Here is a 23,763-nt window from a genome sequence, read left to right as displayed (position 1 = left end):
GTCCCCAGCCCGAGGCCACACTGCACTCAGCACCGAGGCCTGGCCCCATCCCGGCAGGCAGGGTGGCACCTCGGCAGCCCCATGGCATTCCCGGGCCTTTCCGCGGGGCTGAAGCCCGTGACCTGGGTGGCCGGAAGGCAGGCTCCGGAAAGTGCCTCATGCCTCGTGCAGCCCGCGGCAGGGGGGCGAGGAGGACGACGGGGACCCCCGCGCCGGAGCCAGCATAGCTGCTCCTACCACCTTTGCCCCCGGAGCCGCCAAGGGAGCCTCGGCCCCGTTTCCCGGCTAAATCCCCCCAAATCGCGACTCTCCCTCCTCCACAGGCCCCGGGCGCCGCTGCATTATTCATAGCAGCGGCTGCTGCTCCGGCGGCGCGTTTGATCCCGGGAAATCAGGTCACCCCCCACCTCCCCCCTCGCTGCCGCTTTTTATGGAGCAGCCCCAAAATCTCCCACTTCCCGCGCGGGTGCCCCTGGGAGCACGAAAGCAAAATCCCGGCTCCCCTGGCCCTGCTTAAACACAGCAAAACACCGGAAAAAAACCAATCCAGCTGCTTCTGCAGGGGGGTTATTGCCGGGGATAAAAACATGCTCCCACCCTGCCCCTCTTGGGTGCCCCCAGGTGCTCCCACCTTGCCCTGTTTGGACACAGCAGGGGAATTTGGTCTTGCTTTGGGTGACGCTGGTAGTGTCCGGCGTCGCCTCCTGTGCCAGGGCAGCTCTGGGTGCAGCACCAGCCCCCGGGGTGCCCCGGCTCAGGTCCGGTGTCGCCTTTTCCCAAGCCGTAGCCACGGGTCTCGGGAAAGCTGCCTCGCACCTTGCTCCAGCGCGGCGGCACCCAGGGGCTCCTCCAAGCTTTCCTAACCTCTCCCTCCGGAAAAAAAAGCAAAACAGCAAACACAGTTCAGCCGCCCCTCCTAGTGCTTTGAATTTTTATTAAAACCAAGGCAAAAACCCCACTATTTCTTGAGTATAACAATCCCCGGGAATAGAAAAGGGCTCCGAATCTGCCTGAACTGCAGTGGCAGGTTTCACGCGGGGAGGCGATACAAGGCAGTAAGTGTTTAAATAAAATGGCTCGGGGCCGGGATGTGCCGAACATGGGGACACGTCGGAGAGCCCCGGGCCCCCCTCCACCCCAGATTCAGGAGCTGCTGAGGGGATTTACCCCGGTGCCGGCTGCTGCTTCAACCACGGCCCCGAGCCCCCCCGGCGTTGTCACAGTTTTTGCAGGGAAAAAAAATCGCATGGGGTTGGCACGAGCTGTTCTCCCTTTCGCTGTCCCCTGGGGCTCATGGAGCGAGGAGGAGGAGGAAGAGGAGGCTGTTGCAAGGAGGGAGACACAGCTGGGCCAGCATCCCCCAGCCGCTGGGGAGTCCCGTCCGCCCTCCTCCTCCCCTTGCCCAGGGAAGGCACTGTGGGCTCTGTCCTGCTGTGGCCGAGGGCTCGGCTAAAAACCATGCAAGGAAAAAAAAACAAAATAGAGGAAGGTAGGGAAATGAGAAAAAACCCGAGGGCGCCGGAGCAGGTAGGAGGATGGGTGGCCCCCGAGCTGACACCGGTCCCGCCGAGTCTGTGGGCAGTTGGTGCGGGGCCCCCGTGGGTGCATCCTCGGCGGTGAGGCTGGGGCCAGCGGCGGCCGGGTGCGTCCTAGAGCTCCTCGAAGAAGGCCACGCGGGACTGGGTGCTCTGCAGGGTGAGCTGCAAGAGAGCAGAGGGGCGGCTGAGGGGGGCCGCAGCTCCCGCCCACCCCCACAGCGCACCAAGCCCACCGAGGCAGCACCCAGCCCCCACCAGCGGCGTCCGCGTCCTGCCGACATGCCCGCCCCGGTGCCATCCAGACATGCCCTCCTGCTGGGGCCGAGCATCCGCGCTCACTCCTTGCCCTTGCTTTTGGGGGACGCAGGTGCTCCTGGCTCCGTCAAGCATGGCCCGGATAAAGCCGCTCAGGGCAGAAGAATCTGGGCTGGTGGGATCTACAGCTGCGCTTTGCTTCTGCAGCCGCTTTCCTGCACTGTACAGGGGGCTGAGGGGCAACACATCAACTCAGCACCAAGACCCTGAGCAGCATCGTTGCAGAATCGAAGCCAGGGGCTGTGATACCCCCAAGGAGCCGATCCTGCCTGGACCAATTCGGACCAGAGCTGAAAGCCCCGGCATGGGAACCGAGGGCCACATCCCCAGCATGTGGAGAAAGCCCTAATATCAGCTGTGCTCCTCTCTTCCCTGCCCCGGTGGTGGGGATGCAGGAGGCTCCTGCAAAGCCTCTTGCATCGAGACTCCTTAGATTTTTACCTGCCCTGAAGGCAAAATCTCAATCCTGGAGCAGGAGATGCTCCACTTTACCTTCAGGATCCCTCGTTTTTGCAGAGCAGCATCTGTAAAGCTCTGAGGGCCAGGAAAGCCCAGCCCGTGAAAGCTTTTCACAGTGCTAGAGAAGCTGCACTAAAAATAATACCCCAGGTAGGAGCCACAACACCGTTTCCTAACACCCTCAGCCCAAGAAGAAATTGCACTATTGAAAGACAAGCCCTGAAAGGAGCAGTGGGGGCCCAGTGCCACCGTGCAACCAGCTGCTCGATCCCTGCATGCCTTGGCCAGCGCTAACTGGGAAGCTTCGTTTTGCTAGATTAAGCCGTGCTATCTGCTGGGGACCGGCGTTTGGCTGAGACAGGAATGGTGGTAGGGTAAGATTTAAGCCCTGCGATGGAGCTGCAAAGCCGCTGACTTCAGTGCCAGTGAGCGGGAGGCAGGACCCGAGTGAGGACAGGGTGTGCCGAGACCAGGCAGCACAAAACACCCAGATTTTGCTTTTTTTAAGAGCAAAGCCAACACAGGTTGCATCGATGAACCGCTCCAGCAGCCACATTCCCACCTTTGGCTGCAGTTGGGCACGTGAATAAAGATAGAAATTCAGAGGCTCCCAGCTCTGCACCGCCTGCCCAGCACTGCTGCTACACCGGGCCCCGAGGGAGAACTCCCTCCCTGTTTTTTTTCCCCCCTTTTTATTCTCATTTTTCTCCAGCATCACTTGGGCAGAGCCCAGCCGTGCTGCACCGACTGATGACACCTTGCACTCCTGCCACTGGCACCATAAATAAATATATATATGCACAGAAATATGCATAACACAGCATCGTGCACAAGCCCTTTGCTGAGCTGGGGGTTTCTCGGAGCTTTGCTTTTACCCAGGGCTGCTGGATTTATGTGATTTTTTTGGCCGGGGGGGAACCCCACATCTCATAGCCAAAGCCATTTTAGAGCAGCTAACCCAGTCAGCGCAGGCACGTTGCTGCTGCTGCCACAGCAAAACAAACGCAGAAAAACCCAAATCCTCTCGCCTGCACCGGCACTCAGGAGACCTTGGCAAAAGGGACAGGAATCGCCTCTGTCTGTCCCCCCCGGACGGTGCCAGCTGCCCCCTGCTCCCTGGGGGGGGGGAGTTCTGCTCCCTGCCCAGCAACCAGGAGCCTTTAATTAAAAGCGGCCACCTCCGCGCCAGCATTGCAGTCCGACAGCAGAGAGAATTAAAAAAAAATGTTCATTTCTTGGGCACTTTGGCGTACGACTGCGGCTGGGGCAGGCTCCCGGAGAGGGCGCCCTGCTCCCGTGCCGCAGAGAGAGCTCCCATTCCTGCCAGGCCGTAAATCGGGCACTGCAGCCACTAAAGCCTCTGCGTTCCCACCCCGTCGCAGCCACTAAAGCCTCTGCGTTCCCACCCCGTCGCATGCCGTAATAGCCTTCGCCAGCCCCTGGACGTTTCAAGTGAAGTTTATTTTTTCGGTGAGAGCCTCCCGCATCTTTTCCCTGCCGCCCTCTCTCCTGGTCTCTCTTACTCCCACACTCTCGTTTCTTCTCTTCTTCGCAGCCTCCAGTGCTTTGATGAGGGTGTTTAGAAGAGAGACGCTGATGCTGCGCTGGGAGGAAACGCTCTTTCAAAGGCCGGCCCCAAAATAGCTGACAGCCCTGCCGTCTCTCGCTTTCGTTTCGCTCCTCGTAAACAAGGAAAGGAGGCTGCTGGGTCCCGCTTGAGCCGCCAGGGAGTTTGGCTCCAAGGTGGCACAGAGAAGGCGACACCTCGCCTGCAAGCGAGCGGCCGGTGAGAAATAAAACGCCCCAGCAGGGATATGGCCTCCAGCCACGGATCTGCGCGGCGAGCCCGGGCAGGATGCTGCCTCCTGGCATGTGGAGCGCTGGTGAAGGCACTTGCTGGCCCAACGCTGCCAGCACAGCATCCACAGCGAGCGACCGGACCCACCTCGGTGCAGCTGAGCCTGCTCTGCGCCGCTCGCCTCTGTCCGGCCCTTCCTGTCGTTTTGCCCAGAGCAAAGTATTTCTCGGGCTGGTCAAATCCTTTCCGGGAGGAGGCCTGGGGGCAGCACGATGGCCTCCTCCTCCTCCTCTTCCTCCTCAGCAGAGGCCATGCTGCTCCGTTGGCCCAGCTGGAGTGAAGCAGATCTGCTCCATGAGAGGAGCCTGCAGGGTCCCAGATGGGGATCAGTTGAGCCTGACAGGCTCCAGGAGATCGGTGACCACAAGAAGACACAGCCAGAGCTGCTGAAGTCCTCAAGGGGAACCCTAGCAAGGTAAGACGGACCGGAAAGCTGGGAAACGCAGACAGAAGCCAGCTGCCACAATGCACGTCCCCTTGAAAGCCTCCAGGACATCCCAAGGGCTCGGCCGCCTCATGACACTTGGAAGGTGGTAGAGAGTCGTTATTTGTGGCCCAACGATGCAAGAAGTCCACACTGGCCTATTGCTGAAAAATAACTCGAGTTTGCAGCAGCCCACCCAAACTCCTGCTGTATTTCCCCAAAAACCCCAAGCACCTCAATGATGGACAAAACCTGCATTTGCCGGCTTTCCAGGACACTGCTACACTGTGAAGGAATGGGATTAGCTGGGAATGGCGCAGCCAGCATTGGCTCTCCCCGTCCCAGATGAAGGACGAAGCTGCCTGTCTGGGAGCAGGAGATTTGCTACGTGCCAGGATCCTTCAAAGGGTTTAAATCCCAGTAATAAGCATAACAGGGCAAGAAGAAAGCAAGGGGAATGAAAGGCCTGCTTGCGTTCACATCTGTGAGCAGCAGCCCATCCTGAGAGAGGTTTCCACCAGAGGACACGAGGACGAAACGGGCTTTTTTCCTATTTTACTGCAGTGTGAGCGACAACCCCGCCAAAGCTGAGCGGGCCAGAGGGGCCGAGCCAGCCCACACCAGCACGGCTTCCGGAGGAGGCAATCCGTAAAAAAAAAAAGCATTAGCATGTTAAAAATGTACTTAAAACTGCAAAACTTAGTAGGTGTCTTCAAAGGCAGGCGCCAAAGCCACGGCGTCTGCAGCCTGCCCGCTTTCAGCCTGGGGCTCGCTAAACCCTGCTGGTGCACAAGCACCATGAGCCTGGAGACTGCAATCAAGAGCAAAAAAAAAAACCCCCCAAACCCCCCTCAAAAACCAAAAACCCATCTCCAACCCCATCTTCTCTAAAGGCACGCAAGCCACTTCTCCACATACACCTGGACACGCGAACCGAAGCCAAATCCTTCAAGGAAAGCAATTTCTGGGAAGGACAGACAGGGTGTTAACAGAGCAGAAACCACCAGGAGACACAGGGAGAGGAGCAGCGTGCCGCAGCCAAGCCCAGCACAAGCTACCCTGGGGATGAAGACAACTTTGGAAAGCGCTTCGCTAACACATCCCTGCCAAGCTGACGGGTCCAGCCACGTTTGCCCGCTCCCTTCCTGCGCACAGACGCTACTGCTTTCCCAGGTGGGCGCCGCCAGCGAGTTCGAGCAGACACTTTCTCAGCCAATGCTCAGACTGAGAAACTGTCTCCCCCAAGGACCTGGCTGAAGTGCAACGATTTGAGTCATTTAAAAAGGGGCCAGTGCCTGCGAGCTCAGGAAAAGGGACTAATTCGGCACCCAGGGATGTGGACAGGAAACCTTCCCCTTTTCCAACAGCTGCAGCTCTCCAGGGCTGCAGGCAGGAGAGGAGAGCCCCGAGTTGGGGATAGGCATCTGCAGTGGTGGCAAACACCCAGTGCCGGCTCCCCGGAGTCCCCCAGCTGCAGTCTCACCCTAGAAACCCCTGTGGATGCTGGCTGTCCTCAGCCGTCTGCTTTACCTGCATTTGCTACTTTGTCAACGAGCAAAGGCTGGTTTTGCACCCACGCGCTGCCCTGCTTTGAGACAGAGGTGCCAATTCCTAACTTATTACGGCAGTTTTAGCAGCAGCAACGCAAGAGAGGGAGGCTTGATGCTGTCAGTTTTGCTTTTTTAAATCCTGACTTTCTTTCTGCAGCCAACAAGGGGGGAAGGCCCTGCTTTACTTCGTTAAAGAAATCTCCAAAGGCTGCCTGGTACCTCTGCTAGCTTCCCAGCCACTGGCAGCAGAGCAAAACCAGGCATGGTTAATTATTTAAGCATCCACGGCTGCCAGCTCAGCTCCTGACAAGGAAGACGCTCCCCAGCGTGGAGGATCAGGTGCAAAAGTGAAGAAGCCATGAACGCCAGCGATGGAGCAAGAGCCGGGCAGGGTGCTGAGTGCCGGGGAGTGGGCTCGGGCGCTGACGAAATGCCAGGCCGCAGTGTGCGAGGAGCAGCACGGGGCTGGCAAGTGCAGTGCAGGCCACAGGCAAGCGCATGCACGGGTTAGCGCTGCAGCCAGCGATCCCACCACCGCGCGCAGGGTACCTTGGCGTAACCTGCTCGGCAGTCTCAAATGCAGATAGGTCTTCTGCCCTGGGCTTGAGGCTAAACCGGCAAAATAAAACGAACAAAACAAAGTCCTCTGTGATACAAGTAACAGCAGGTCATTTGTGCAGTCTGTAGGGCTCGGCCAGAGCGCCGAAACGCTCGGCAGGTTCCCAGGTGAGGCAGGGGGTTRGCGTTAGTTAAGCACTGCTAAAACCCCGTCAGCTTTTCCATTTGCAGCCTCTTGAATTGCCCTTTCCAGCACAACCAGACAGACCAAAGTCCTCCCGGCAGGAACAAAAGCAGTCTGCAACTGTATTCTCCTGTGATCCGCTATTAGGTAAAAGCCTTTGCTCCTGCAGTGGAGACGTGCGAGCCTTGGCCCCCTGCGAGAGCGTGGGGACAGGACAAGGCGCCAGCTCCAGGGGAGTGAAGACTGGCCGCACAGTCCCAATTACGGGGATGGTGCCTTGACAGACGCCTGCCTGATCGCCTCGCCACCTTCGAGTGAGACAAACGGGACCGTCAACCCTCTACAAACTCCTCTCAAAAGCTCCTGGCAAAAGCAAAAATTTAGCATTTTCAGTTGCAACTGTGGACGCTTGTGCGTGGCGACAAAAATCTAATGGGAGCAGAAACGTTCTCTAATTTTAAGAAGACAAAAGGGGCTGTGAAGATTTTTATAGCCCTCCCGCAGGAGGCACAGGGACTCAAACAGCTCCGGGCTAGCGCAGGCAGACTTGGAAGATCCGTTCACTGCATTTCCCTGCCCCAATTCAACAATCATAAACTCTCAACCACGAAAGTCAGCACAAATGGGTATTTTCAAACCCCGTCAGATGTACCTCTCTGCTGGGACTAGCGCAAAGGAGAGGATTTGTTTTTTAAAACCCGTTATTGTCACCACAAGCTGCAGCCCTGCCAAGTGTGCCACCCAGCTGCAGATTTCCGTGTCTTTCACAAGAACAGTCACTGGAAAGAAGTCTGGACAAAAGCCTTTTTGGGTAACGGGAGCTGACCATTACATCCCACTGTGCAGGTTAGAGACGCATCACCAGCCCCTTAGCTCCTGTGGGAGAACAGCGGAGCCTGCCAAGCAAAAGAAAAAGGGCTGGATGCAAAACTAAAGAAGGGGTTTTATTCAGACCTTGCCCATGCTAGCAGAGCCCATCACCCTAACTTTTTGGCCCAGTATTAATTGCAAGCACATTTAGAGAGGCAAGTGGCTGCAGGGGCCACAGCGTAGGAAGAGACACGTCCCCCAGCTGCACTAGGGAAAGATCTCGCCGTTAGGATTTGCAACTTCACGACGGGTTACTTGAGAACAGACTGAAAGAGAAGAGGAGGCTTTTCCTGCCCATAAATCAGGAACGCTCTCCCCCTCATTAGGCACCAGCCGAGCTCAAGTCTGTTCCCTCGTAATGCCTTTTCGGTACAGTTGGAATAAGGAGTTAGGGTTTTTCCTGCTCCTGGGATCACTAGGGTAGCAAATCTCTTCTCACAGCAGCTCTGTCCAGCTTTTGTTAAGGTTCAAACCTCCAGGCCTTTGCGTCCCTTCACCCAGCACTCATGAGCCAACCTGGGCTGCGTCAAACAAAATGGGACGCAGCAACAGCTGAAATGCTCTGTACCCTGGTTTGGAGCTAAACAGCCCGGGAAGAAAGCCCAGATCAAACAATTTTATTATAACGCTTTGTGCGAAAACTAAACCAAAGGGAAGGGCAATTCTGTTGTGGCTTTTAAAGGGTTTCATCAGGCGAGATATAAACTAGAGCCCTCGGATACCTTTTTAATAGTGTTGTGCTTGCTGTTGCCTYGGCTGGCGTTCTCGTTGTGCAATATATCCAGCGCCGTCTCTCTCTCCTTCAGCTTCAGTGCCTCGATCTCTGTCTTCAGCTCATTCAGTTGCTCCTGCAGATGTTTGCTTTTCTCCATGTACTCGACCCTAGCGCACACACAAAACAGGCTTGAGGTTAGCACCAACCATCTGCACACGGCTACATAATACCGCAGCAGCCGATAATGGAATTGTAACAGAACCCCCTCCTCCCCGCCCCTCATCTTCATCATTTCTGGTGTGTGGAGCCAACAACTTTAGTTTATAGTATACACTTAAGCTACCCTGAGCAGTGATTTGTTCATTATTGAAAAGAAGACCCAGACAGCTGACCCTAGAACCAAACTGCAAGTCGCGTTACTATAAAAATGCAGCCAGCTGAGGGCTGCCAGATGATATTTATAAGTCTCCCCATTTTCAACTGAACCTCCACCATGACTTTGGCTAATACTATGCAGCTTCTGTCTATAGGACCCTGATTTAAGCAGCATTGCTCTACTCTGCTGCTCAAGCTCTCTCAAACCCTGCTCCCAAAAAAAGCATGAATTCTTTCAGGCCACTTTCTGAGGGCGAGTAACAAACCTGACGTATGGACTTCGCATGTTTTAGAGGGATTTAGATTGTGAAAGGTGTGGGAGCGAGTGCTGCCTCCAAAATATCAGGCGCCTTAAAGATATACAGCATCTCTGAGAGAGAGGGCTCCAAAAAATCAGCCGCTCTCAGGGCTCCTGGCCTTAACTGCCTTCCGTGATGAGGCATCTACCAGAGGAAAAAAAAAAAAAATCCCACTGTGCTAGTCAGTATTTCCAATTAAATATGAAGATTTAAGCGAAAGTGCCAGCACAAGGACCCTTTCAGAGGGTGGAAATTTGTAGTGAAGTTTATGTCAGCACCTGAGGAGCAAAGAGTACTCCTGGAGAAGTCAGCAAAAACATGCTATTGCTTTTATCATTCGGCTGAGCTGAGATCTTCCTGCTTAGGAAAGTGGGATGCCCTAGTTAGCAGCCTAGGTATAGAAAACAAACAGGGATCTTCCTGCTATTCCTAGCTTCAGTCTTTTTTTTTCCAGCTTTAGGAAGAACTTTTAATGTTCGTCCCTAAACCAGCACTCTGTTATTTCAGACGCAGGTGAGGGTCATGACCAGAGGCACAAAAACCCGTGTCCTGTGGGATCCGGGGGAGTTTCCTTCAAGCCCCAGGGAGTTTTGACCGCAGTGTTACGGCAAATCCCTTCTAGCTTTGTTCTGTTCCCCAATGGACAAAGCGTATTATTGCTAAAGAGCTTAAAATTCGTTCTGCTTTGATTTCTGCTAAATTTAGAGTTTCAGAGGCTGCCCTTGCACCCGCAGGAAATGCAGATCAAAGCCCATAATCACCTCCAAGCTTGCCTGCGCACACTTTTTTATACAGAAATGTGCCCCAGGCTCAAAGAAAAAGGGGTTAATCCCTAATGTAGGACTTTCACTATCTTTACGTGGCCTGGACATATTGCAAACACATAGACGCCAGCCTCGGACAGCCCAATGCACCAGCCATCGGACTGCTGTTAACAGATTTTTCCCCCTTTCACCTCAAACCGATGCTTATCTGGAGTGCAAAAGTCGCGTTCAGCCCTGCTACGGTACCATTTACTGCAAGCGAGCCAGGTCAGTACCAAAGCCCAACAGGTGGAAAGCCCGTCACGTACTTCTCCTTCTCGATTTCCATTGAAAGCCTCTTCATGTCCGTATCCTTGAAGTCAAAGGAGAGGCTCTCACTGATGAGGTTGAAGCTGGGCAGGTCAGGGGGCAGCGCTGTTGTACTGGAGTTCACAGACTGCTAAAGAGAGAGGGCAAATTAATCACTTTTGGCCATGCAAGTGTTTCTGTCAATAGATGTTCTGTAACGGAAGAGTGAAATCGGAATAATGCTGAAGCCTGCAGCGCAAGGAGCTGCTTCCTAATGCTTTAACAAGCACAACCTGTTGCTCACACAGGTAATAACATACTTTTTTTGGAGCTGGGTGTATTTATGTTGTGCTGAACTGGAAGGATCTCATTATTTGCACTGGGGAAGGGAAGGATCATGTATTTTTCTGAGGCAGCAGGGCCCACAACTACTTCTTTTTGAAGCAGGTATGCAGGCTCAAACTTTCCACAGGACAGATTAAGCAGCTACTTTTCAGATCTTTTAATGCAAAAGTCGGCAAATACTTCATGGACTGTAGGAGCAGAGCAGCAAATAAGTCTCAGGTCTCCAGCACTGGACGGGACTTGCAGATCCCCCTGCTCCCTTCCCAATTTGCTCCTCAACCTTCATCTATCGCCCCTCCGGGTGCCTGCTCTTAGCAGTGGTAAAGTGGTGACTAAACTATCTGCCTTCAAGAACTACCGCTGAAATTTTGTCAAGTCCAGGTGTTATCACCACCATGTCACTTAAAGCAGTGCTGGCCAGAAGCTGCCTTTTGGAAGACATCTGGCAGCTCTTTAAGAATAAATTACATTAAAAAAGAGCGAGCTACGAATGGGGTCAACGTGCAATAGTCATGTCCTGCGCTCCTGCGCTCCAGCGCTCCCGAAAGCATGGTCAAAGGACAGTGTAATCTCAAGGGTTTAACTTTGACTGCAATTTTGGTAAGGCACACGGAGATGTGCAATACACGTTTTGCTTAGCAGTGATTTGCAGTTCCACTGCTAGATTTGACTGCAAATGCAGAGGTAACACAGGGAATCACTTAAATCGCAGCTGAACGCAGACTGGGGACATTCGTCCTCCTGCAAAGAGCTGCGATATCTCAACCGCTGTCAGGCCCTTGGCTTTTCTCTTTGCCTAAATAAAATAAATAAATAAATAAATAAATAAATAAAAAGACCCTGCTCTCAGTCATAAATTCTGTTGCTGCTCTAATAAATGGGCTCATTACCAGCAGAGGAAGAGCTTCCGGGCTTAAATTATTGCTTCTTCTCTTGCAGTATGTTATAGGAGGTCGCAGCCGCGGCACATGCCAAAGGCGGCACAGCAGCTTCAGACGGCCACGGGTCCAAGTTGGAATGACTGCCGGCACACCGAGTCCTTACTTGGTTACGAAAAATATCATCCAGCTCTCAAAAGGGCACCCAGATCTGCCAGATTTGCTCTGTGCAACAACATCCTTCGCCACCCGCCTCAAATCCGCAAGCAGCCCGGGCTCAGCCCCAGCTGAGCATGCTTGAGCAGGATGACACCTCTCTCCCTGCAGAGCCAAAGCCGAGATGCTGCATGTGACAGCTAAGGTAGACTTAAATTACAAGGAAAACACTGTTTCTTATCCCATTTTCAACTGCTGCCAGCAAAGAGTGCATCTGCATTAATTCTGGAGCCTGTTGGGAAAGGGGCAGCCAAGGACTGAAACCCCGGTCTCCGAGGAAAGGGGACGGATCCGCCTAAGCGCTTTAACTGATTCACATACCCGCACTGCATTGACATTCAAGCCCCTTTGCTGTATCATACACGCGGGCATTCGCGGCCATGTTATGTGAGGTCCTGTGCTCCCTGCTGTGCAGGCGAGCTAAATAACCACAATCATCCTGCTGGCCTTAAAACACCCTTTAACAATTTTTCAGTACGAGTCTACAGTTTTGTGTTAAAAATAAAAAAAACCCAACAGCATCATCATTGGAGTAGGAATTGCAGGTGCTGCAACCATTAAGTCCTCACGGCAATTTGTCAGGGTTACTACAACCACTCACTCCCCTTTTCTCAGCAACACATTCATGAAGCAGCAAGAAATAGGAGAAAATTGGTGAAGGAGTCAGAGCTTGGAAAGAGCTCTCAAAGGCACTCTGGAGCAAAGCGTTTCCCTGCTGTTTCCCTGCCATTTGCAATAATCCTGCAAATCTTGCACATAACACCAACAATTTTATTCAAGGTGCAGCTCCCTAAGGGGACACGGATCTTTTCCCTTCTGCGCTTCCTCAGCCAGCACAAACTGCATCGCTCCAGCACTGCATTAAAGCGATTCCTGGCAGGAAGCAGAGGCGAGAGCTGTGCCAGCAGCAGCCACCCCTCCAGAGCACGGAGCAAACAAGCCAGAAGACATGGAGGAAGCACCAAGCAAGGCACGGCACAAGGCTTCCCCGCGGGGAGAGCGTCTGCGATTGCCGGCACCGTTACTTTGCTGCATGAGGAATTTGGGCAAGCCTGACAACCGCTTATTATTTCAAGTGAGCCGAAGACAAGGTGACAGCCTTCAGACTTGCCACGAGCAGGACCTGACAGGCAATGAAGACGATGAGGAGGACATTGAAATGAGATGTATCAGGTGGTGATGATAGCAGTGATGACAGGTCGGGGTGGATCACTGAGGCAAGGGGGGCAGACGGGATCGCGGCTGCTGAGACGTGGATTCACATTCCCTTTCCTCCTCCTGTACCAGCTGCTGAAACAGCTTGGGCTAAACGAGCCTTAAAGAGCTGGTATAAGGGACAGGAAAGTCAGCAAAAAATTTATTTTTAAACTATTTCTTGCCTTTTCTGCAGCTCATCCCCCCACTCCTCCCTTGCTCTTGCTCGTGTTCTCCAGGAGGGATGCTCTGGCTGGCTCTCAGGGCCAGGGGACCGCGTAACTCCAGCACTGGGATAACAGGAAAGAGCAAGCTCAGAGTTAAACCCTCATTAAGGAGGGGAAGAACTGGGGTACGGCGTGGCTTGGCAGAGCTGCCGTTTGCCGGAGGGACAGCAGCCTCCCAGAGGCAGCTTTCCAAATGCCTCCATCCCTCTGGCCACTCCAGGCTCATTCCCTTCCTCCACCTGCATGCGCCCCGCCAGATCCCTCTGCGCTGGCGGCGGATGCATGCTCGCCTGACACTGGCTTGCCGAAGTGCTGCACCGGAACAGCGTTTCGGAGCATGTCGCTCGCCTGCCCCTGAACGCATGCGGCAGGAGAGAATTGACACAGTGGCCACATCCACAGCCTGCTGCGCTTGGAAAATAACCGTTGCTGAGGCCATGGGATATGGCGCTCCTCCCGGGCTATGAGAGGCGCAGGAAGGGACTCTGCCACCTAACTGGGGAGGGAAAAAAAGCATTTTCCCTCCTTGTCCGGCCCTGGCAGCTGTGTCCGGAAGGCCAAGACTCTCGCAGGAAGGGAGAGGATGCAGCATGTGTCTGCAAGCAGCACGGATCCCCTCCAAGAGAGATGCAGCTGATGGGGTGGATTTTTTTTTAAAGGATTTTAGGCAATCGTGAAAACATCCCCCGTAATTAGCCTGTAACACCACAGGCAGGAATACACTGACAAGCACGGACAGCCCCAGAGATTTACATAGAGCTCAGCAACCATGGCTCTGCTGCTCTGACTGCAGATGGACAAGGCAGCAGGAGGGAGCCTGGACCTGGAAGGTGTCTAATAAGGCTCCTCCACCCATGTGCAAGCTTGAAGAATTAAAGAACTGGTGGATCCCAGAAACCTAGTGACTGGCAGTAAAACAAGGGCACTCGAAAGACAAGGAAGCACCAAGGCAGCTAGACCTGACTGAGGGCCCCTACGCTAGAACTTTTTTCAAACACTGCAATTCCTTAAAAGCTTCTGAGCATTTTTGCAGGGAACTTCAGAGAATCGGGATGAGAAGTAACTTCATCTCAAACCCTCTTCAAGCTGCTCCCTGCAGCTTTCGGGAGGAGAGGGGGAAGGAGCCTGCAGGTACAAATTAAAACTTCAGTGCTGGATGGCTCGATAACTCCCACGTACATCTGTTGAGTTTATTCCCGAAGACGTTGAGCTCTTCCCCCATCACCCTGCAGGACAGAGATGCGGCAGAGCTGCCAGGCACGGCAGGCAGGAGCTGCCGGGAGGGGAGCACTGAGGGGCTCCTGCAGGCCCCACAGCACCATTAGAAATGTTGAGGAAAGGAGCTGCCAGACAGACTTGGAGCAACGGTCATTTAGTCTGGTGTTTGGACCCCGGCAGATGCTTCAGAGAAAGGTGTGAAACCCTCCTCAGGGGCAATTGTGGAATTATCTCCCTGCAAGGAAGTTTTTTTCCAGTGCGTAGATGCACAGGGCTCGGCTGAGGCCTGAAGAATGAATTTACAGGTTCTGAACAATGTTTATCCTATCTACCATGAACAAGGACATACATTTCATAAATATTTAACCCTATTTTAAAGGCTATCACTGAGCCGGGACGCTCCATCGGCCAAAAAAGCACGGCTCTGGCATATTTGTTAAATTTGGTTTAAAACTTGCTGCCTTTTAATTCCACCGGCAGCTCCCGTGCTCTTGTAGGATGAGGCAGGATAGATGGGAAGAAAGAAAGAGCAAAGTGGTGTGCTGGGCAGGGTGCCTGGATGAGGAGGGCGAACACTGCAAAATAGTTTTGAATACTGCTAAGCAATGCAATAAGACAGCTTATACCCCCTACACTGATGGGAGGGAACCACAAAGACACGAGACTCCTCCGGGCTACAGAAGAGGTCACATTTACTGGTGGGAAACAGATGATGATGCAGATCGCTCTTACTGTGTACGAGGACTTGCTGGAGATCTCCAGAAGCTTCTGCTTTGCCCTCCGCTCAGATTCTCGAGCCTCCTGAAGGTCTTGCTTTAGCTGATCAGCCTCCTTTGCCCTACGAAGGAAAACAGCAAGGATGGTGAATATCAGATCAAAATTGAGGAATGAGAAGATGGAAAAGCAGGGTTACAGTCTAGATGTAGGATAGGTTTAGGTCTTGTCGCAGGACAGATCTCAACTCAGAGATCGTTTGAGCAAGGGAAACGCTGGAGCTGCTGATATGTGGGATATTTTAAGTCAACAGCACAAAAGTCCAAAATGTAGGAGGGCAACTCCAACACTAATATTTCCCCTTGAACCTTAAGAGCTCCCAAGAATCCCCTGCAATGGAAAACCAAAGGACAGAGAAAGCTTCTCTGCTGGGTTGAAATTTGAGGGGAGATTTTGCAAGTCAGTGATCACGGCAGAGAAGAGACGGATGAGGACAGTGTTCATCTGGGGCTGAAACCGAGCACATTTGCATGGAAAGGATTAATCTGTTGGAAGGAAACAAATGTGATCTTTAATTTGTTCACTGTTAAATGCACAGTGGGACCTGGTTCTGGTAGCAAGAGAGAAACACCAGTTTTAACACACAGGATTGTGGAAGTGAGGGAGCTGTCACGGCTGGCCTGAAACAGAGACCTCACAGGTGCAAAAAGCTGAGAGGGAAACAAGGGGACAAAGGGAGAATAATGAATGTAGATCTAATGTCCAGAAAAAAACCCAAACCCAAGCATTGTTAATGTTGTCAAACACTGCTGAATGCAGTGGGTGTTTGCAGAAAACACCCAAAAACAGAGCTGGCTTCAGCTGCCGCTGCCAGGGCGCAAGAGGTGCGAACAGCAGAGCGGAAAGGAACTGGCCAAACCTTGGGGCCGCTTGCCATTGTACGGGCACAGGAGGCCACGGGCTCATTGCAGACTGCTGCACGGACTAACTTGAGGCATGAGCCACTGTTGCCCTCATTTGCCAGGAGGGGGTTGGAAAGCAAGGCACGGAGGCAGCTGCAAGGTTTACCCGCTGACCTCCGCTCAGACTCCTCGGCCATTTTCAGTGCCAACATCTCTGCCTCCAGCACCTTCTGCTCCATCAGCCGTTTCTCCTCCTCTGTCCGGATGGCCGTGGCTTTGATTCGCTGCATCTCCTGCTCAGCCTCAGCTGCTTTCTGAGCCAGGAGCTTGGCCTCCTCCTCCGTGATCTGGGCCTTCTCAGCCAGCAAGTCTGCCGTCTCTTCAGACCTCATCTGCGAATTAATGCACATTAAACCGTCAAGTGTGCTCTTACTGGCACCCCGAATGCGGTCACAGCCTCCAGCGCAGGGCCCTGAGCTGCTTGCTCTGCACTGCCTCTGTGGCCCAGGGAGTCCCCCCTGCTTTCAGGAAAGCTGCAGCCTTTTGTGGAGTGGTCCCCAGCCAAGACCCGGCTGTGCCCAGGCTCTGCCCCAAATTGTTCTCCTGCCACAACAGGCCAGTTGGATGAAGCCAGCTCTGCCCAGCCTCCTGCTCACTGTCCACTGGCAGCAAAGGGAGCATAGCCCGAGGACATTCACAGCACGCCTCCGCCATGGAAAAAGTCAGGAACAGCTGCCACGCTGCGGCAAACCACTTCCCGGAGACCTACCAGAGCCTCATTGGCCATCGTTGCCTCCTCCTTTAACTGCATCAGTCTTCTCTCCAGCTCATCCCTCGTCCGCTCAGCTTCTTCCCTCATTTGCTTCTCTCGGGCCAGGCGCTGCCGTTCCATCTGGGAAAACAGGGTCAGGGAAAGTGAGAAATGATGCATGTTAGGAAAGCTTTTTGCAGGACAAGAAAGGTTCACTACTTGGGGTCAGAGCACAGGACTGCATGGCATCTTCCTCATTGATCTCCACTCGACAGCACGGGGACTTCAGTAAACACAGGAGATTTGATCACACTGTGATCATGCGATAGCAAGCATCCTGCTGCCTTGCAGAGCGGCATTCCTGACACATCCCTGATTTGCTGCTCATCTGCGGTGCCGCCACACGAGCTGCCTGCGGACGACTTGCTGGCTGAGCATTGAGTCCCCAGACAGCATCCTCCTGATTCTGATTCACCAGGCAAATCCAAGCAAGCCGGGTCCCAGGAGCTCCAGGTACATCTGGAACTACTTAAGCAAGTTGAACAGACACCCAGACCAGGCTTAAGGACCAGCTTAAGCTCTCCCCGAGACAAAGCGTGCCAGAAACCTGCCAACTCTTCCCAAAAGAGACTGACAAATAAATATGGCAAGACACATTGCTCTGCTCCTCGGACACCAACTGCACTCTGGAAGCACCCACTGCTCTAACAGCTCTACTTCCTTCTGTGAAAGGTTCTCCTCATCTGTTATCATCATGATCCACATCCCTAACGGAACGGCCACATACAGAAGTTGTATGGGCTCCTGATACAAGAGGGCTGTTTGGAAATAATTTAACTACTGCAGATCCTGGGGAGAATGGAGAGGGCACAATAGAGAGCGTGGTGGCCACCTCAGGAGAAGGTTGCCTAACAAGGAGCCTGACACCTCTTGTTCAGCACAAGCGCTTGAATTCGAGAGCTCACAGGACATGATAAACTCCTACTCACTCTCAGTGCCCACAGTCACCTCCCTCACCTCTCCCAGCAGTCCCGAGAGCCAGCTGTGGGCAAGATCTCAGTTCGTGCTTGCGTCATTCAACTGCATCAAAGAAACCCACAAGACTAACACCTGACCTTGATGCCACGAGCACTTGGGCATCACGTCGCTCCTTCCAAGGAGGACCTCTTGTTCCATGAAGGCCAAGTCCTCGCTGCCCAGAGGAATTCCTGCTGGAGGCAAACAGTGCTTCCCCAGTGAAGCCAGGGAGGTTTCCCTTGCGGGGACCCATGTACCATCCTCCCCAGAAGCTAGAGGAAGGAGAACTGCTTCAGGGCAAGCCATGTCACATCTCCAGCCCAGCCGAGCGCCTCAATCCCACTCCAGCACCATGCAGGCACCTCTATGGACACACCCAAATCCAAGGGAAGCAGGTTTTAACAGCCCCTTGAGTGTAAGAACCTCCTGGTGCAACTCTCCACTTTGGTTTCTGCTGCTGCTATCTAGAGGCTTTACTGCGCAAGGGACATTTATATTCTACACAGCAGTGCTCAGATTAGCTGTGTGGGCTTCAGTGAGCAGAAAAGGTCTAAGAGCAGGAAACAAGGATTCCTGCAGTACAATTTGCTGATACACGCTCATCGGCTACACGCTGCTGCCTCCAGAGAGCTGTCTGGGCTGACCTGCAGCAGCTGAAGGAGGCCAACACCAATGAGCATGCAGGCTGCATGCCCCGAAATGCTGGCCTGCATTTCGTCACCATGCAATTAGAAAACGAGGCAAAGAACTACAGCAAAGCACATCTTCCCCTCACCGCCCTGCTTTAATTACAACCAGCTACTCCACGCCTTGACGACTTTCCAGCTATGGAGCCCAGGAGTAAAACGAGGCCAGGAAGGATGCGCACACGCTTACAGGACACAGTGTAGCCTTTGCCTCCCAACTTTGCTCTGAGCATGAGGGCTGGACCCCAGCAGCCAGGCTGCCGTCAGCCTATGGAGCCAAGTCAAGAATGACTGGTGAGAAGGGAGCAGGCCACTAAAACGAGATGTTCAGCCAGACCTTCCCTCAAAGTTGCTCCATGTGGTGGATGTCACTCTGGAGGCCATTACTTTCTGAGCACATTTGCATTTCTCATTTTGGCTCACAGCTGGGTTATAGGAGATGTCTCTCACCTGCTTCCTGGCTTTCTCCTCCCTGGCCTGTGCCTTCATCTGCTGCACCTCCAGCGAGTCTGCCTTTCTCCTCCTCATGAAGAGATCGTGGTTCCCAATACACAGCTGGAGAATCTGCTCCGAGCAAGGGCAGAGAGCGGAGAGAAACTGCTGTGACACAGTGACAGTGAGGTGGTTTGGGCTCCCGACACAAAGATCTAGGACTGCTCTGGCTCAGTGCTCATAGGCACGTTCAGCCACTGATCTCAAACTCCACCAGCTCTGGCACCCACGTAAGGAGCCCAGAGCTGCGGCACAGCCTAATCCCCACGCCAAACACCATTTCCTTGGCTACTGGCTCTTCACAGAGACCATTCTTCTGCTACATGTGCTGGTAGCACAGCACGGTTCTGGCAAATATTGTACCAGCCCCAAGGAGGCATTAGTCCCAATAACAAAACAGACTTCTACAGCTTTGGCCACTTCCACTGTTCTTCTCACCACTCCCCCTGCCTCACTTCCCCCCCACACCCCCCTTTTTTTTTTTAGGTTTGTAATGAACTTGCGCCTTCTTTGAACAGGATGTTTAAAGCATTGTGGTAAAAAAATATATATATATAAAAAAAAGAAAACGCTTTTTATCTTGGGCAGGACCACACAGGAACACAAGGTTGATCAAAACCCTCCTTGGAGGCCTTCAGGTACCTCTGCTGAAGGGTTTTGAGCACTGGTGTAGTTCCCTCTACAGAGGAGAAGGGCAAGAGAAGTGGCAATGCTAAAGGGAGGTTAGCAAAGAGTGGGGTGTATGCAGGGCAATAAAAGCCGAGATTACTTTTCCATAACAAAAATGAGTTTCTCCACTCTGACTCTTTTCTAAGAGTCTGATTCACATGTCTTCCATTCCACAGATCACAACCAACCTCCTCCAGAGTCCCAGGCACTATGGCACCACGAACCTGGTGTGCTCAGGAAGAACGAAACCTGCAGACAGGCTCTGCCTTTGTGAAGGAGCCCCGCTCCCCCGTGGCGTGTGAAGCACAGGACGGCCCACAGGGCCAAAGGTCCCCTACATCTCATACACATGAGGAACGTCCCCCCTTTCCCTTCTGAATACTCCTGGTGCTGCTCGGGGACAGCGCACAGCTCCCGCACGCCTCTCCAACAGCTTGAAGGAAAAGCCCCAGAAGAACATCGTCTTGCACCACCTACAGAAACCACCGCTGCAGGCAATAAGAGTCACTCTGTCTGCAGACTTACCAGCTTATTCACACGCAGCTTTGACGAATTGAATTTAAAAACATCAATCTTTTTGTCCAACGGCTTAATCGTAAACTGAAAAGGAAAAAAAAATAAAAGGAAAGAGAGTTATCAGGGAGCCGGAGGTTTAATCAAAATGCAGCTATGAAAGTCTTACCGAAAGCCCTGGCTCAGAGGAGATCAGCTGTGCTGGACAAACACAGTGAGAGCTCTTCCCGTGGCTTTCAGCTGAGCAAGAGAACTAGTATTGAAGGCAACCAAGAGACAACTATTCCTTTGGTCCAAAAAATGCTAGTGCCAGGCAATGCAAAGAGAGTGCGGCCACCTACAAACTGTGATGCCCAATGGCTGGGGCCCTCTGCAGAGCACCCAGCACCAGGCAGGGGCAGCTCACCTGCCTCCCAAACCAAAACAAGATGCTGCTCTCCTGGGAGCTGTAGGGAACTGAGAATGCGCTGCAGAAAATTGTGACACGTGCACGGAGGACGTTAGAAGAACCAGCTCAGTGACCCAACAGATGGGAGGAAGGTTGAATGAGGAACACAGAAAGAGGAGCAGTCATCCATCCCATGGACATCTCCACTCGCCAGGGCTCCCCAGCAGGATTTTTCTGTGCATTTTGTTCTCCAGAAACTCAGACGTGTTACCACACGGCTCTTCAATCTAAAATATTATGCCCTCGCTCTGACTTGTATTTACACTTAATGAACCAACTGAGCAGCTTCAGCCACGTCCTGGGTTCACCTTCGTCAAAGCACTTCCCCATAATGATTCTCTCAAGAGGATTTGGTGACACCGCCATATTCAAGAGTTTTGGTAATACAGCCCCTGGATAGAGAGATGACTCGGGACTAACAAGAGGATAATTCGGGAGATTGAGTGCTCTGCAACATTGCGTTTTTTGGAAGGCAGGCACATACTCCATCACTCCCCCACAAACTACAAAAATAACCAGCTGAAGAGAGAGCGCTGCAGCAGGCAGTCTGTATCCATTAAACCTGGCCTATTTGTCAACACGTTGCACTGCCTGAAAAGGGCTCGGCAGAATGCGCCCCAGCAGTGTTTTGTCAGTTTAAGAGCCAGTCTTTCCAGGCTTTCGCACAGGCAGACGTGCACGAACGTCCCTGGACTTCGGCCCCAGCACAACCCACGCGAGTCACTGCTCGCAGCAATGAGAATATGCCAAAGAGGAGTTTTGGCTCCACGTTAAGAGTTGATACTTGTTACGGCAGATTAAACACCTCTGTTGTAGCTGTCATGCCTGGCTGTTAGCCTGTTTACCATGACGTCAGCTCTACTTGCGGTCATCTTAGCAGGCAGATTATTGACCTGATAGAAGATGGCAGGTCTTTCCCCCAGAGAAAGATCTGCTGCTGTCTTGTGTCAAGGCCTGGCAGCAGAGGCTTCAATCCTCAGGTTTCAGAGGTAAAGTGCTATCAGGCAGCTTTCGCTGCACTGACCTATTGTGTGCGTGGGGGGGGGGGGCAGGGGGGAAGGCTTTGGAAGTGGTTAGCTGCTGGGCTGTTTTGCTAAGTTACAGAGCGTTTTAGCTATAAGGAGGAAAATGAGCGAGAACTCCACCACAGGCTTACTCCTTACAGAACTTCCCAGGACCTACAATAAACGCAGTTGGTGAGAAACCTTTAGCTTTCACCCTGATCAATACCATGCTTAGATTGGAAAACAATTTAATTAAAAAAGCTGATTTTCTTCCTTATCATAAAGGCAGTTAGTTTTCTCTGGGCAGTTCTCACAGACTGAAAAAATCAACAGATCAGTTGCACTTCCACAGCCCATTTTCCTGCTGTTCTCAGCTAGGTTTGGTGACCAACAGTTCAGGAGATCTGTATTTATATTTTGGGTTTAATAGAAGTTTATCCAATAACAGGCTTAAATTACTCAACCTCCTAAAAAAAAATTCCAGCTGTCATGCCCAGCCTGGCAGTCTGAAAGCTCAAAATGACATAATGATATGGCAAGACGCAAGAGCTCCTCTCGCCAGGAATATGTTTTACTATATTTAACAATACAAGAAGCCTCTGTGCACTAAAACAGGGATCTTGCCTTCTGAACTTTGACACTTGGGCTAAGCACATCAACAGCAATTTTGCTTTTGAATCAGTTAAAGAGAGGGTTTGTACATACTCTAGCAATAAACAGAATAGCTCATGGTCAACCTCTTGCATGCCCACTTCTGGAAAATTTCAGAAAGCCTTAAAATTAAGGTTTCTATTGGAGAGGCTGAGCTTAGCTAAGCTGGTGAGAGCAAGCACAGCAGAAAGGGGAGCTAAGAGAAATCATTTCAATTGTAGTCGTGGTCCTAGGGGAGAGGGCAGACGTAGCCGTACCTCTTTATCGCTGTAGGAAATATTCCGGATCTCATTCCATGGGAAGGAGATTTTGGGGGTCAGCCTGTTGTCTGGGTCGTAAATGTGAAGACCCAAGGCATCGACTCCAAGCAGCAGTTCAGTGCCCTTTTTATTCTACAGAGGAAAAGAAAAGAGCAGAAAACCCTTTTATTTGACTCAGGGATGATTTGACATTAGCTGAGCCACTGTGAGCTTCCCCCAGCCCTGAGCAGTGACCCTGCAGTGCTGTGTGTTAAAGGCGCTTCTGCCTCCCAGGCAGCTAGAGGCAAATCGTACCGGGGTTGTGACCCTCACAGCACACCGTGGCCACCTCTCACGTCTGCAGGCTCTCCAAGGCTCCTCCCGTGCAATCTTACAGCAATGCAGAAGGCTAACACGAGAAGTTCAGCACGCCTCGAAAACATGACCCGCCACCTGCACTCACCCTAATTGCAAAATAGTTCACTCCATACATCTCCAAGTCCTGAGCTATCTTCAAATACTCCATTTCCGCTTCATCTCTGTCAGACAGGAAAAAAAAAAGGCAGTTAGAGATGTTTGCCAGCATCAGAGAAAGCGAGACAGCTGCTCTTTCTGATCCCAAGCACACACGGTGCATTCAAACCCCGACTGTCTTTACGGCATAGGTCAAGCCTTATTTGCTGGCAGGATCAGTAAAGACCAGCAGCAAATCCCGGCCTATAGCTTGCTGGCATCTTAATGGCTGTTAATGCCTGCCTGGCACAATGCAGCATTTCAGGCCCTGCTTGGTTCATCTTCCAATCCCTTAAACAGAAAAAAAATTTCTAGCTGGGGGTCCCTGCTTAACAACAGTCCTAAATTCTCCCTGGGATCCCATCAGTGAGCACTGGGCAGCAGGACACGTTCAGAGCAACCAGAGAAAGCGCTTTGCCCCTCCTGGGTCTGCTACAGGTTTGCCAGGATTAACCCTACCCATAGAATGTCACACAGGTGTCCTGTATTCCTGCAGGGACACGGTTCTAGGGGACAGTTTATTTCTGCGTGGGAAAAGAAGTTAAATTCTACAGGCTTAAACGTGAGCTTGATATAATCCAATCCACATGAAATTTTGCACAGTTTAACTAGTTCTGAGGCAACTCTCATAGCTGAAATAATGATATCGGAACAGGATCGTCCTGGCTTTACATTATACATCTGCCACGCTGCTTGGCTGGGAAAAGGGAAAAAAGTTGCCAAAGCAGCTTCCCGTTTCAGGCAACACAAGCCACATTTTCACTGGATAAACTCAGCTCTGTCTTTACACTCCCTTCTGTCCAGTGCAACCCCTGGGAAGCGGTTCACAGAGCTCATCCATCGCCCGCCGAAGCTGCTGAGACTCTCTGGGTGAGAGGACCGTCGCGAA

General features: G+C 52.5%; 1 protein-coding gene across 17 annotated transcripts in view; it reads right to left on the bottom strand.

Moving 5' to 3' along the window:
- Positions 1-902: 902 nt before the first annotated feature.
- NF2 (neurofibromin 2) overlaps positions 903-23,763 on the bottom strand; it is a 38,754-nt gene continuing 15,893 nt past the window's right edge. For 7 of the 17 annotated variants that reach the window (XM_026076561.1, XM_026076552.1, XM_026076562.1 and 4 more), the window contains exons 7-16: positions 22,825-22,900; positions 22,380-22,514; positions 20,032-20,106; positions 18,796-18,909; positions 16,661-16,783; positions 16,066-16,283; positions 15,008-15,113; positions 10,218-10,348; positions 8,479-8,638; positions 903-1,700 (exon numbers count right to left, since the gene is read on the bottom strand). In XM_026076561.1, the coding sequence (XP_025932346.1) occupies positions 1,650-1,700; positions 8,479-8,638; positions 10,218-10,348; positions 15,008-15,113; positions 16,066-16,283; positions 16,661-16,783; positions 18,796-18,909; positions 20,032-20,106; positions 22,380-22,514; positions 22,825-22,900 (1,189 nt within the window). In that variant the 3' untranslated portion in view covers positions 903-1,649. Of the gene's footprint in view, positions 1,701-3,835; positions 4,759-6,693; positions 6,754-8,478; positions 8,639-10,155; positions 10,349-13,023; positions 13,121-15,007; positions 15,114-16,065; positions 16,284-16,660; positions 16,784-18,795; positions 18,910-20,031; positions 20,107-22,379; positions 22,515-22,824; positions 22,901-23,763 lie in introns of those variants that run through there. The other 10 variants (XR_003255295.1, XR_003255296.1, XR_003255293.1 and 7 more) reach the window with 10 other exon arrangements.

The sequence above is a fragment of the Apteryx rowi genome, unplaced genomic scaffold (genome assembly GCF_003343035.1).
Source record: "Apteryx rowi isolate R43461 unplaced genomic scaffold, aptRow1 scaffold_434, whole genome shotgun sequence".
NCBI classification, from domain to species: Eukaryota; Metazoa; Chordata; class Aves; order Apterygiformes; family Apterygidae; genus Apteryx; species Apteryx rowi.
This window is presented reverse-complemented; position numbering and strand designations above follow the sequence as displayed.